At 43.5% G+C, this 15,000-nt stretch overlaps 1 protein-coding gene across 3 annotated transcripts in view; it reads left to right on the forward strand.

The window, feature by feature from the left end:
- The window catches only part of LOC135103807 (uncharacterized), a 90,444-nt gene extending 76,058 nt beyond the window's left edge, over nucleotides 1-14,386 (forward strand). For all 3 annotated transcript variants that reach the window (XM_064010603.1, XM_064010604.1, XM_064010605.1), the window contains exons 3-8: nucleotides 8,169-8,305; nucleotides 12,033-12,116; nucleotides 12,883-13,015; nucleotides 13,219-13,308; nucleotides 13,573-13,765; nucleotides 13,899-14,386. In XM_064010603.1, the coding sequence (XP_063866673.1) occupies nucleotides 8,169-8,305; nucleotides 12,033-12,116; nucleotides 12,883-13,015; nucleotides 13,219-13,308; nucleotides 13,573-13,765; nucleotides 13,899-14,271 (1,010 nt within the window). In that variant the 3' untranslated portion in view covers nucleotides 14,272-14,386. The remainder of the gene's footprint in view (nucleotides 1-8,168; nucleotides 8,306-12,032; nucleotides 12,117-12,882; nucleotides 13,016-13,218; nucleotides 13,309-13,572; nucleotides 13,766-13,898) is intronic.
- The last annotated feature ends 614 nt before the right edge of the window (nucleotides 14,387-15,000 follow it).

Raw genomic sequence — 15,000 nt, forward strand, 5'->3', positions numbered from 1 at the left:
TGGGAGACTTTTTTATTTTTTTATTTTTAGCGTATTCTCCTGTTTTCTAATACGAGAAAGAAAACGTGCTTGTATTCCTCTCCAGTTACTAATTTTTTGCACTTGCTTATTCTGTCTTCCTTGTCTGTATCCTCTCTCTTCCAATTTAGACGTGTTATTGCATTATTTATCTTATTTATCATTCACGACGTTCACGACTAGAGAAAAGAGAGTGTTTGGTGTTGGTACAATCTGTTTTTATTTACATTCAGCCTTGTCTTGTGTATGTTTTTATTGATTTTTTTCTGTGTTAAGTTGTTGTTTTTTAGTCATATTTAATCTCACCAGTCGTACATTTTTTTTTTTTTTTTATATAGTAAAGAGCTGATTTAGTCTTCTGTTTCTATTTAATCTTATCATTCATAGTTCTTTACCTTTTTTTTTTTTGTGTGTGTGTGTTAGAGTTTTAAGAAGTTGACTTAACCTCCTTGTTTTTATGTTATTTTTTTTTATCAGTTGTTTATATTAAGTCTTTATCAACTGTATCATTTTCTCCCTATTCTCTACGTTAAGAAGTTCGTATATAATCTTCAGTTTATATTCAATCTTATCCATCGTACTGCTTTCCCTTTGCATTATGTTACGAAACCTGATCAAGGAAACAAAAAAAAAAAAAAAGTAAGGGAAAAGACGAGGGAGGGAAAGATAGATAGATAGATAGAGAGAGAGAGAGAGAGAGAGAGAGAGAGAGAGAGAGAGAGAGAGAGAGAGAGAGAGAGAGGGAGAGAGGAGAGAGAGAGAGAGAGAGGAGGGAGAGAGAGAGAGAGGAAAAAAAAAAAAGCCCATTCACTATGCCGCATCCTCAACAACATAATTACAAAAGGAAAATATTCCACAAAAAAAGTGATCTAATTTAGCTTCACGGATGCCTTATTGCTCCCCCTTTGTCTCCCAGTCGTGTCGCGTCTCATAGCTTTGAATATTTCGTTGTTTATTTATCCCGAGTCGTATTATGACCGCGGTGGGGGGAAGGGAGGACGAATTTGTTGTCGGGCCGGGAGTTCTTGAAGGCTTTGTTCGGTTTGTGTTCTTAAAATTTTCGTCTTTGTTTTTCATAATTTAACAGAGATGATTTTTTTTTCTTCCTTTTTTTTTTTTTCTTTTATTTGATTATTTTATTCATAGGGAAGGGAAGGAACGAGTTTGTTGGTGGGAGTCTGAACGCTTTTGTCCGGTTCGTGCTTCTAAAGTTTTCGCCACCTTGTTCTTTATAATTTAATGGACTGTAGTGGATTTTTCTTGTTTCTTTGACTTGTTTATTTACGTATTCATTCATTTATGTATTCATGACTCCTGTGACAGTTGAAGAAGTCGTTTATATTGTCGCCTTCCTGTCTCTTATATTTAACAGGTTGTTGTAGATTTTTTTTCTATATATTCTGTCATTGTTTATATTCATTTATTTTTGTACTCCTTTCTTGTGGGGCACGAGTGTTCAAAGTTGTTTTCATGATTCCAGTGCTAGCTGAACAAGACGTCAATCATCTTCAGTCGTGTTCCTTGTATCTAACACGATGCTGTGGAAGTTCCTCTCTCTCTCTCTCTCTCTCTCTCTCTCTCTCTCTCTCTCTCTCTTAGGGATGTTTAAGTTTGTTTTTATGATTCCACTGAAAGGTGACGAGAAAGAAAAGAAAGCAATGGGTATACACTGTTTAATAAGAAAGAAAACGTGGAGTATACAGTGTTTGTAAGAAGAGAAAACAAAATATACACAGTTAGTGAGAGAAAGAAAACATTGAATATACACCTTTCAGTAAAGAAAGAAAAACAAGAATACGCTGTTAGTAAGAAAAAGAAAACACTGAATATACACTCTCAGTAAAGAAAGAAAAACAAGAATACTCTGTTAGTAAGAAAAAGAAAAAAAACACCCAAACGAACACGAGTAGTAATCTGTGTGGCTTTTGAAAATGCCCGCGATGAGAGAACAAAGCGTTTCAAAATACGAGACTTTATCGCATTATCATCTTTGTCCGTAATTGCGTTTTTCTCTCCCTCCATTCCTCTCCGTTCCGCGTTGGGAGACTAATAATGTTTCCGGGTTTATTCCAATGTATTCTCGCATCAGTTGAACGGAAGGAAAGGTATTAAAGAGTATTAGATGTTGGTGAATCTTCTTCTTTTTGTATCATTACTTATTGTTCTTAAAGACGTGACTGAAAAAAAAAAAATGTTTCCCTTAATCAGTTTCCATAAATTTCATCATAAGTTTTTGAAAGCGTCATAAAAGTTAATGAAAGTGTTTAGTGTTGGTAAATCTTCGTTCTAAAAGTGGACGTAAACGAAAATGAAAGTGTTTCCCTTAACATTCTAAAATTCCATCATAATTTTAAAAGCGTTAGAAATAAAAAAAAAAGGAAAGTATTAAGTGGTGGTAAATCTTTTAATCTAAGTTTTGCCCCTCAGTTTTTTTATTTATTTATTTTTTTCATTCGTCCGGTAAAACACAAGCGTGGAGGAGTGAAGAACAAGTCCCACCGCCTCAACTTCACAAAACCAGCAATAATAATAACATAGGAGGAAATTGGTTCTCAGATAGAATGGTAGATGAATGGAAGAGACTCGGTAATCAAGTTGTTAGTGCTAAGACGTTAGGGAGCTTTAAGAGAAGATTAGACGGATTTATGGATGGGAATGAAAGGTGGAAATAGGTAGGTATATTTCATACGGGGACTGCCACATGTAGGCCTGATGGCATCTTGCAGCTTCCCCTATTTCTTATGTTCTTATGTTCTTATTCCAAAACCTCCGTCGTTATTTCACTCACTTTAATAATAATGTACAAAAATATGATACGTTTCAGACAATTCAAATACCCGTTCACAATTTCACAAACATTCAATAAAATTATACTAAGAAACAATAATTTTCAAACATACCAAAATTGCCGGCATTTTTTTCTTTACAAATAAAAAAAAAAAGAATAATTAAAGTTTCAAAATCCACATCATATTTTTTTTACAGACCTATACAAATTTACTAGGACACATAAATTTTCAAGAATCTCCAAATCCCCCTTGTCATTATTTTCACAGTCTCATAATAAATCTGCTAAGAAGGAATTATTTTCAAATATTCATGTCATTATTTCGCAAAACCTCCCACAAAAAAAAAAAAAAAAAAAAACTATTAAAAAGACGATAATTTTCGAGCACTTGAAAACTCCAACGATCATTTCACAAACCGATGAAAAAAAAAAAAAAAATAAAAATAAATTCCAATAAGAAGACGTAATTTTTAAACACTGCAAACCCTCCTATCCTCATTTCACAAACCCATAATGATTCACTAAGAGACCCCATATCGTTCCTCCATACATATTCCAGACATTTTTTTTCCCCCTCTTTTTCGTTTCCCTTGGCCAGTGACCCTCTTACATAAAAATAAACAGATAAATAAATAAATAAATAAATAAATAAAAATTAATTCTCACAAAAAAGTAAAAAAGTAAAAAAAAAAAGGAAAAATAAAAATAAAAGCACACCAAGACAGCAAAGACACAGACCAACAAAATTCTAACCCTTCGCTTTCCTTCCTGTGACCTGTTCCTCTTTGCATCGCTTCCCAAAATGCTGAGCGACGTATACAAAAAATCATCCTAATTCCGCCAATCCGAGCTTCTAGAGTTCCCTGTCAGCGAGGTATCAATTTCCCGGCTCCTCGCACACAGCCCACTAATTCCACGAGACCTTTTGCGAGGAGGAGCGTCTGACGTGCTGAGACGTGCTGAGGCGTGCTGAGGCGAGGGTCTGAGCGTCGCATTGCAAAGGTGACGCTGGGAAAGGGAGAAACAAGCATCCTTCGCATTGCTATTGTTTCCCTATCCTGTGTCTTTTGGTTTCCTCAGGCAGTGGAGTTTACTTGTACCGTAGTTATGGTTAGTGTGTGTGTGTGTGTGTGTGTGTGTGTGTGTTTGGGGTGTTTTGTGATGTCTGTTCTTCTTTTAGTGTTGATGTGTTTTTCTTTTTTTTTCAATCTTTTTTTTGTTTGTATTTTTGTTAAGTTTTCCAGTGATTTTTTATTGTTGATTTTTTGTTTGTGAAGCTGTTGTTGTTTTTGCTGGTGTTGGTGTTGTTGTTGTTGTTGTTGTTGTTTTTCTAATTTTTGTAACGTGGATCAGACACTTTTATTTTTTAGTTTTCTTTCTTTCTTTTTTTTTATGTATGTTTTTTTTCCATTTCATAATCTGAGAGACAAACAGATACACAAACACACCAATAAGAAGATTCAAACACACACACACACACACACACACACACACACACACACACACACACACACACACACACACACACACACACACACGCACGCACACACACACACACACACACACACACACACACACACACACACACACACACGCACACACTAAATTAAAACCTATTTCCACTTATAACACACACACACACACACACACACACACACACACACACACACACACACACACACACGCACACACACACACACACACACACACACACACACACACACGCACACACTAAATTAAAACCTATTTCCACTTATAACACACACACACACACACACACACACACACACACACACACACACACACACACACACACACACACACACACACACTAAATTAAAACCTATTTCCACTTATAACACACACACACACACACACACACACCTGCACACAGCACCTGCCACTCTTGTTCTCTCTCTCTCTCTCTCTCTCTCTCTCTCTCTCTCTCTCTCTCTCTCTCTCTCTCTCTCTCTCTCTCTCTCTCTTGCCCTTTTCGCCTATTAAAACTTTCTCCACGCCACCACCACCACCACCAGAACCAGCACCTCCTCCTCCTCCTCCTCCTCCTCCGGTCTCTCTCTCTCTCACACACATGACTTTGCTGGGGATGAAATGACGCGCCTCCCTTCCTGCACTGCCTGAGTCGTGTCCATGGATAGAAAAAAAGTGAGGAAAAAAGACAGTTTTCTTGTAACCCTCCATCTCTCCTTCCCCGGCAGAAGAAATGGAAAATGTGAAATGTGTCACAAAAAATATGATTGAGGAAGAAATTGAGATACTGAGATTGAGATTGAGAGAGAGAGAGAGAGAGAGAGAGAGAGAGAGAGAGAGAGAGAGAGAGAGAGAGAGAGAGAGAGAGAGAGAGAGAGAGAGAGAGAGAGAGAGAGAGAGAGAGAGAGAATTGAGATGTCTTTAAACTCCTTTCTCTTTGCAAGGTTGACATGGAAGAGTTTAGCAACTTTTGGAGGTTTCATTTTCGTGTGTCAAGGCCAGATGTGCGCGTGTGTGTGTGTGTGTGTGTGTGTGTGTGTGTGTGTGTGTGTGTGAGAGAGGAAGCAAGCCACGCCTCAAAGAATTTAGTGTCAAATTTATCTAATATTTTCTTTTCATCCTCACTAATTCTTGTCTCCTTCCTCCCTTCCTTCGTTCCTCTTCATTATCTCTCTTCATTCTCTCCTCTTCTGCCTCCCTCTTTTTTCTTCTTTCTTTCAGTTTTCTCACTCTGTCTTGTGTTCTCATTGTCTTTCTCCTTTATCTCCCTTCGTCTCATCCTCCTCTCCTCTGTTTCTCTCGCTTTCTGTTACTTTTCCTTCTCTTCCTTTTCATCTTCCCTTTCTCTTCTGTCCTTGTTCTCCTTCTACTTTTTATCCTTTCACCCCTTCTACCTCTCCTCCATTCACCTCCTTTCCTTCTTTCTCCTCCTCATCCCCCCACCCCTTCTTTTTCACTCCTTTTCCTTGTCTGTCTATTCGTTTTCCCCCCTTTCTCCTTTTTTTCCCAATTCATACTGCTTTATTCTTTCTTCTTTTCTCACTGTTCTTATCCTTCTTTCACTTCCTCTCGTTATTCTACACTTTCTCTACGTACTTACCTCCTTTCCTTAATCTTCTTACCCTCTCCATTTTTCCATCCCCCCCCACCCACGTTTTCTTTGTCTTTATCCTCTAATCTTTCTTTGTTTCCTTTCTTTTCTCAACCTTCGTATCTTTCAACTCCTCTCCCCTTTTGTCCTCTCCTTTCACCTCCTTGTCTGGTCTTTCTTATCTCTGTCGTCCATCTTTTTACCCCTTCTCCCCCTCCTCCTCCTCCTCCTCCTCCTCCTCCTTCCCTCCTCTGCCCCTCCTCCACACAAACACCATCACCAAGGAAAAGGAAACAAACTTATTCACGTCGCGGGAAAGTTTTGTCGTTTAACACGGAGACGTTGAGCGTCGTGCCGCGCCTTCCCTTCCACACTTGTCCAAACACCATTTTGACGCTGAATGGACTGGTGGATGGAAGGGCGGGAGGGAATAAATATAGATAAACAGCGACCGTGTGGATGGACGAACGGATGGCGGATGGAGCTGACTGACTCTCTCTCTCTCTCTCTCTCTCTCTCTCTCTCTCTCTCTCTCTCTCTCTCTCTGAATCTGGTAGGCTATGTATGAGTATATATTTATTTTTTCCCATCCATCTTTTTTTCCGTTTCTACCAGTAGCCAGCGGGGTTCAGTGCGAATGTTGTGTATGTGTGTGTGTGTGTATGTGCGTGTGTGTGTGCGTGTGTGTGTGTGTGTGTGTGTGTGTGTGTGTGTGTGTGTGTGTGTGTGTGTGTGTGTGTGTGTGTGTGTGTGTGTGTGTGTGTGTGTGTGTACAAGTATGCCTTTGTCTGGGCCGCCCCGTGTGAGATTGCCGACTTGGTTTATAGACAGATAGATTTTTTTCCCCGAATTTTTGTCTAATAATATGCGAAATTAATTCTGAAGCAGGTGAAATAAGAACATACGCCCAAAGAATCAAAATAGACGTTGATAAATTGAGAATTGGGTCTTCGCTGCCAGAAGGGTCAAGGATTAGATAGGGACATAACAAAAGGGACGTGACGTAAGCAAAATCCTCAGGCTCAATAATCAACATAGGACAAGAATTAATGAGCCCAAGCTTGATAAAGTTAGATAAAAAGAAAAAAATAGATAAGTAGGAATGTTTCTCCAGTATAGTGTTGGATGAATGGAATAAACTCACTAATCGGGTTGTTAGTGCTGAGTCATTACGAACCTCAAAAGACCAGACAAGTGCAGGGACGAGGCTGACAGGTGGATGTATATACGTGTGTAGGTATGCTTCGTAAAGGGACTGTCGCATGTAAGCCTGAAGGATTCTTGCAGTTTCCTTTATTTTGTTATGATCTTATGTTCCTAGAAATCGCAATAACTACTGGCGAGGATAGAGGAGGCAGTACTAAACACCAAACGACAAGAGGCATCTGGTCTATTCTTACACCAAGTGATGTCTTTTTCCATGTATTAGCGATGTTTCCTTTTTAATTAATGAGCCACGTCTCTTTAATGAAACACCTAATACACGTGTACCTGCTGCGTCTCTCCCTTGATTACATGATTCATTGTTTTCCAGTTGAATTTTACGGAAGCTGCACGTCATATTATTATTTTTTTTTTTTTTCGCACAATGTCATTTTTTAGTGACCTTCATGTTGTTAATCACACTGCGTTCAGTAAAATAACTTGATATAAGAACTCGCACTGATCTACCTTACACCGTCTATGTTCACAATTTATCATGTTACTGAGTATATTGCTATCGATAAATGTAATGTAATGTTTGTGTCTCCTTATCAAGTCTCTCCTTTCAATTAAAAAAATGTTTCATTCTTTCTACACTTTTTCACGTTTTCAAACTAACACTAAATCTTTTCCACATCCTTCTTCCTCCTCCTCCTTCAAATTACACCCATGACACACTTCATATAACCTTATCTACACTCTTCTACACTTATTCTCGACTTTTCTGTTCGTTCTATACCCCAGAAGCTACAAGAAACATTACAAGAACACACGTTTCTCCTTACACCATCTATAACAACTCTATATTTCCACATAATCACTTTGCTACGTCATATCACAGTCAATGAAAACCTAACCATACAAGAACACGCATTTATCAACTTTATGTCGTCTATATTTAAATCTTAAATCGTCTATATTTACACTTTACATCGTCTATATTCACACCCAATCACGCTGCTAAATCGTATCACAGTCGATAAAATAAGTTAGTGTATTGCTTGGTTGTCATCCTTCCCTCTACCTCCATGTTTATCACCCCTCCCTCTATCTCCATGTTTTTTGTGTCTCCTGCAGGCGAGGCCACTCAGGCGCCGTCCCCCGCAGTGTCCGTGGGGCCGTACTTCCTCTCCCCGGGCAGCAGGAACATCACTGCCTCGGTGGGACAGACTGCCTACCTGCCCTGCCGCGTGGCTCAGCTGGACGACCAGGTGGTAAGTCTCCGGGGAGGGGGGGGTGAGGGGAGAAGAAGGGAGGAAGGTTACTTGAAGTTGAAAGGTTTGAAAGGTTTAACTCTGGTGACCTCAAACAGAGAATGGGAATACAATAAATTTCTATAATAAAAATTCCAACAGTACATACGTATATTATGAAAACAAAAGGATTAATTTTAAGCCCAAGTTAAAGTTGGGTATGAAGATTGGCAGAGGCGTGAGACGAGGAAAGAGTGAGGTTTTGAAATGAGAGAAAAGCAGAAAGTCAGGAGGGAATGGAGCTGGGAGTTGGGGAGTGTTAGCAGCTAAAGAAGTTAAAAAAGAGGGGAGGCGAGGGAAGAAAAAATGATGAGGGGAGAGGAAGGTATGATATGGAGGATGTGGGAAGGGTGGAGAAGCAAAAGAAGAGAGGGGAAGGAGGTGCAAAAGTGAGAGGAAACGGGAGTTTGAGACCGAGGGCGTAGGTGGGGAGAGAGGTGTGAGGTGAGGGGAGAGGGGCGTGAGAGAAAGGAGGGAGGGGGGGAGGCGCTTGACAGGTGATGGAGTGGAAAGGAGAGCGGGCGAAGAGAAGAGGCGATAGAGAGAAGGACATTGGATAAGCCGAGAGTCTTAGACTGAGAATAGTACCCCTGGTGAGGTAATGGACACGCTCCCACTATCTACAAGGGCGCGCTGGGAGGCACCATTAGTCTCCTGAGGGAAGGAAGGAAGGAGGGACTGGCCGCCGCTGTTGGACAAGTGGCGTGGAAAAGAAAACGTAGCAAGTGTCACTACGCATCATCGTGTATCATTGTATCTCGGACACGTACTCGCTTTCACTGCCGCGCCTCGCCTCCTTGTAGCCTAACTTTGTCCAGACGAGGATTTAATGTTCTTGCCTCCCTTCAGTGTCATTCTCCTTACTGCTGGTGGAGAGGAGAGGGGACACAGAAGGAGGAGGGCAGCAAACTACAGCTCCTAAGACGAGAACCCTTCAGTAATCCCACAACAGTCCCCGCCATTCCCCACCTCATTCTCCGGAGACTAAGATCTGATCCCTTCTTTCCCTCCTTCCATTCTTCTGGCTGGGAAGACGGAGCGTGTGGCCTTAGTCAGTGGCGCGATGCTGTGTCTTCTGGTGTCCTGGTGTCCTCTTGTCCTGGTGTCCTTATCCTGTCCAGTCTTCCAGTGTTTGTCTCTTATTCCAGTCTCTCTTCGTTAGCTTCAGTCTCTATTGCTAAGTCCTGTATCACTCATTCCATTTTCTGCTCCTTTATTAAATATCTCACTCATTCATTCCAATCTCTGTTATTTATTCCAGTTTCTGTCCTTCATTTCAATCTTTGTCCTTCATTCCAGTTTCTGTTCATCATTCCAGTCTCTTTCCCTCATTCCAGTTTCTGTTCCTCATTCCACTCTCTGTCGCATTCCAGTATTTGCCCTTTATTCCAGGCTGTCACTCGTTCCAGGCTGTTTCTCAATTCCAGTCTCTGTTCCTCATTCCAGACTGCTCTTCATTCCTGCCTCTTAGTCATTCCAGTCTCTGTACACTCACATCTTCTAATCTACTTCTCATTCCAGCCTCTGTCTCATATATTCTACACACACACACACACACACACACACACACACACACACACACACACACTCTCTCTCTCTCTCTCTCTCTCTCTCTCTCTCTCTCTCTCTCTCTCTCTCTCTCTCTCTCTCTCTCTCTGCCTCCCTCTCAGCGTCAACCCACACACCAAAAGTCACTAAGGGGGCGGCACTTTTCTCAGGGCCCCCGTTGCTCCCTTCTTTTTTCTTTGAGGGAAGCTTGTAGTCTTTGTCCAGGCGCTGAGTGGCCCTTGGGAGTTCCGGAGCGAGGGTCCTGAGTCCTGCGTTGCCTCTTTCCTCCTGCAGCCAAACTTAAGGGCGTTGAGGATTGCCAGTAGAAAGCGGGCTCACAGGAAGCTTTGTTGTGTAATTGTGATGGCAGTGATGTGTGTGTGTGTGTGTGTGTGTGTGTGTGTGTGTGTGTGTGTGTGTGTGTGTGTGTGTGTGTGTGTGTGTGTGTGTGTGTGCGTGAAATTCCAGTGCATAATTACGAGCTCTATTTGGCATTAATATATGCTGCTGCACCCGATGATGATCATAACACGTCATTAATTTTACACGGTCGTCATGATGGTGGTGGTGGTGGTGGTGGTGATGGTGGTGATGGTGGTGGTGGTGGTGGTGAGGATGATGGGGATGATGATGATGAACGATAATGATAATGATAACGGTAACAACAGCAACAACACTAACACTAACACTAACACCATCACCACCACTGCCACCGCCAACACCAACAAACAACGCAACACAAATGAAAAGAAATCAAATCAAAACAAAAGCAAAGAGAAATATAATAACATACCTATCTAATCTGAGAAAAAAGCACCATAAATTTTTACAAACAGACAGACAAACACACAGACAGACAAACAGACATACAGACGGTCAAACAAACAGCAAGACAGGTGGTGATGAAACCTGCAATTTCAGCTCGTGCATAACTAACACACCAGTAAATTATTGACAAAACTTTTATTGAGGCGAGGGGGGAAAGAGAAAGAGAGAGAGAGAGAGAGAGAGAGAGAGAGAGAGAGAGAGAGAGAGAGAGAGAGAGAGAGAGAGAGAGAGAGAGAGAGAGAGAGAGAGGGAGAGGGAGAGGGTATCAGTTCTTGTATATTCATCCACACGTGAACTTGTTTTGTTTCGCCATTAGACAGTCAGTAATTTCTTCCTATATAATTCCCTCATGTTGAAATAGGTCAGGTCAAGTTTAGGTTAGGTTAGGTTAGACTTGCGAATAATAACAAGCAAGAGGAGTAGGAGAAAGAGGAGGAGGACAACAAGAACTAAAAAAAAAACTTACCCACCAAAACAAAATAAAAAATCGCAACCAGAACAAAAGAAAAGAAGAAAAAAACAGACGAAGAATAAGAAAATAAAAACAAGAACAAAAATATTCTCTCCGTCTAGGTAACAGATAAAACACTTTTGGTAACTCTTAGCAATACAGAGAGAGACCTTCTTCTGTATCTCTTCCTTGGGGGTCTGTGTTGCGGCCAGGTAGGTAAAGATGGAGACAGGTGGGCAGGAAAGGTAGGCCAGGTACAAGTGAAGCCAGGTAAGGTGAAGCTCGAGACACGTTTCCTTCTTTTAGTTACAGGGAAGGTTAAAGGTTTTTCTGTATGTTGGGTGAGGACAAGAAGAGGAAGTGTTCTTGTCTTCTTATGGGTTGGTAAGTGTTTCTCTCTCTCTCTCTCTCCCCCTCATTGATTTTTCTAGCACTTGTCCTTGTACTTTTTTTTCCTGGACTTGTAAGTACTTCCTGTTTCTTTGTGTACCCTTTCTTCTTCTTGAGATATTTTGTGTTGTTAGCCTCTCTTTCTGTTTTCCTGTTTATTCTGCGATCTTCTTTTATTTCCAGGTTGCCTCTGTTCTTGTATTCTGTTTAGTTTTACTCTTCCTCACGTCTTTTCTTCCTAGCACTAAAACATTTTCTTCTCTCTACCTATTATCTTACATTTCTTCTCTCCCGTCTCCTTTCTCTCCCCGCATCCTCCTCTTTCGTTCTCCTCGTCTCCTGCTCCTTAACATCCTCCTCCCTCATTGTCCTCCTCGTTTCCTTCACCCAAACACTCGTCCTCTCTCCCTTCATTCCTCCTCCTTCACCTCCTAGTCTGCCTCGCCTTAACGCTCGTCTCCTCGTCTGCAGCAACAAGTTTCCTGGATTCGTAAGCGAGACCTTCACGTGATGAGCTCCGGTGTGGTGGTGTTCGCGTCAGACCAGCGCTTCCAGGTGAGAGAGAGTGTGTGTGTGTGTGTGTGTGTGTGTGTGTGTGTGTGTGTGTGTGTGTGTGAGAGAGAGTGTGTACTAGTGGTGATGTCTCTTAAGCAAACAGTTTCACGAATAATTATAAGTTTCTGCAAATATTTTCTTCTTCTTCTTTCTCTTCTTCCTCCTCCTTTATCTCCTCTTCCTCCTCTTCGTGCTTGCCTGCTACAATCATCATCTCTAAGTTTCCTTCTCCTCGCAAATGTATTCCTCCTCCTCTTCTTCCTCCTCCTCCTCCTCCTCCTCCTTCTTTTCCTCCTCCTCCACGTTTCTTTTATTATTATTATTACTATTATCACATGGTTGCCCTTCTTTTCATGCCAGTCTCAGCTAGAGGTGGGTGGTGAGGAGCCTTCTACTTTGCTATCATATCTCTTCCACTAGAAATTGGTGTTGGATAGTTATACAAACAGTCTACTAAGGACTTTAAGGTTTGATACTGTTTGTCTTACTTTCTATTTCTCCTCCTCCTTCTCCTCTTCCTCCTCCTCCTCTTCATTCCTCTCTACAGTCACTAGCTATTCATCCTCCTCTCAAATCTAGGCCTTTTTCAGTTCCTCCTCTTCCTCCTCCTCCTCCTCCTCCTCCTCTGCCTTTGCTGTCCTGTGTCTCTTATTACGTATAGATCAGAGAGTGTACTAATAGGCCACAAATAGCCTCGTATGAACCATTGCTATTATCTCTATTACTGTTCCTCCTTTGCCCCTCCCTCACCGCCGCCTCCCGCCAGGTGGTGCACCCCGACAAGTCAGAGAACTGGACGCTGCAGATCAGGTTCGCGCAGGTGCGGGACTCGGGAGTGTATGAGTGCCAGGTGAACACGGAGCCCAAGATGTCCCTCGCCTACCACCTCGTCGTCGTGGGTGAGTCTCCGCCGCGCCGCCTCTCTCTCACACTCTCCCTTACGTTCATATCTACCTCTCTGTGGTTTCCTTGCTGTTTCCTTTCTATTTCCTCCTTCTCTCCCTTATTCCTCCTGTGGTTTTATCAGTTTTTCATTCCTCCGTTCCCTCGCTCTTGCCTCACCGCCCTCATGGCACTTTTCTCTCTCTCTCTCCTCCCTCAGAGTCGCGGGCCAGTCTGCTGGGGCCGGAGTACGTGCGTGCCGGCAGCACCCTCAACCTCACCTGTATCGTCACGCCGCCCGCCGCGCCAGGTGAGTCGCGTCTCGCCCGTCGTGTTATTTGCATTTCCCACAATTCAAGACTTAAACTTCCGGGGGGAGTTTTGGAGTTGAGGCAAATGTCTGGTTTCTGTTTCCAACATTTTTAAATAGGCACGTGAATAATCAGAGTGTGGGCTCTTTGATGCACGCGGCGCGCTAACACACTGGCGGATGGACACAGGCGAGTGTTATGAATGCCATGAATACTGACCACTTCACGCCTCCCCCGCCCCCGTCCCTCCGTCCCTCTTGCAGGCCTGGTGTACTGGTACCAACAACGGCGTCATGCTGGATTACGAAGGCCCGGTGGCCATCCTGACGCAGGAAGGCCCCGAGGGGACCCGCTCCTCCCTCACCATTGCCCGGGCCGCCCCCGACCACTCCGGCAACTACACCTGCTGACCCACGGCGGCGGGCCCCGCCTCGCTCTCCCTCACCGTCCTGCAAGGTGAGGCGCCGCCGCGCCGCGCCGCGGCTCACGATGGTGGTGGTGCTCCTCTTGCGGCTGTTGTTGTTGTTGTTGTTGCTGCTGTGGTCGTCGTTATTGTCTGTTATCATGTAACTAATCCCATTCCCCTCAGGAGAGCATCCTGCGGCCATGCAGACGGGCGGGGCGCGCGGGCGAGGTCCCACAGTGTGGCCCACGCTGCTGCCGCCGCTGGTGCTGGCGGTAGGTGCGGCACAGCGCAGATGATGGGCTCAAGAGGACACCCACCAATGACCCCCACGGTGCCCACACTCAAAAGCCAGCCCACCGCGCGGCGCTGCTCGTCGCGCCGCCCAGGCCGCGCGGGAGGCGCCCCCTGTGTGTTGTTCCAGCAGTGTACCGCGCCGGCACACTGCGCACTCTATGTTTCTACACGGCAGCAGTGCATGACTTTGATACTAGTTGTTAAGGTAGTTATGTTGAATCACTGTTCAATGTCTTCTCAGCATAATATCAGTGTAACGTAACTGAGTGTACGGGGAGCGTGAGCCACAGACCGAATTAGACGACAGTACAAAGCCTCCCGCGGTTCCCTTCCTGACCTGGCGAAGAGGAGAGGAGAGGAGGAGGAGGAGGAGGAGGAGGAGGAGGAGGAGGAGGAGGAGGAGGAGGAGGAGGAGAGGAGGAGGAGGAGAACAAGAGCGAGGGAGAGAGAGAGAGAAAGAGAAGAGCTGAGAGAGAAAGAGAACGGGTAAGAAAATACAGGAAAATTAGTTTGTTGAGGCAGCCGTCATTTCATTCCCTTGGCGGCGTGGAGGCAGGAGGGAGGGAAAAGGGAAAGGAGGGCAGGAGGGGGGAGGAGGGAGGGAAGGGAGGGAGGGGGAGGGACAGGGAGGGGAGGGGAGGGAGCGGCGGTCCCGGAACACCATCAAAGAACACAACCTTCCCGGAGGCGCCCTGCTCGAGAGGATCTGGTTACGTTCTGTGTTAATTATTCTAAATGTTTTGATTCGTGTGTGTGTGTGTGTGTGTGGTGTGTGTGTGTGTGTGTGTGTGTGTGTGTGTGTGTGTGTGTGTGTGTGTGTGTGCGTGTGTGTGTGTGTGTGTTTGTGTGTGTGTGTGTGTGTGTTTGGAGATAATGACTATCTGTACGTACGAAGGTTGTTATTAAATAAAGGAAATAAAACATGAATTGGAATAAACTGCACTGATTTCTTGTTTTGATATCCTGTTAGTGAGAAAGAGAGAGAGAGAGA

This window comes from Scylla paramamosain, chromosome 9 (genome assembly GCF_035594125.1).
Source record: "Scylla paramamosain isolate STU-SP2022 chromosome 9, ASM3559412v1, whole genome shotgun sequence".
NCBI lineage: Eukaryota > Metazoa > Arthropoda > Malacostraca > Decapoda > Portunidae > Scylla > Scylla paramamosain.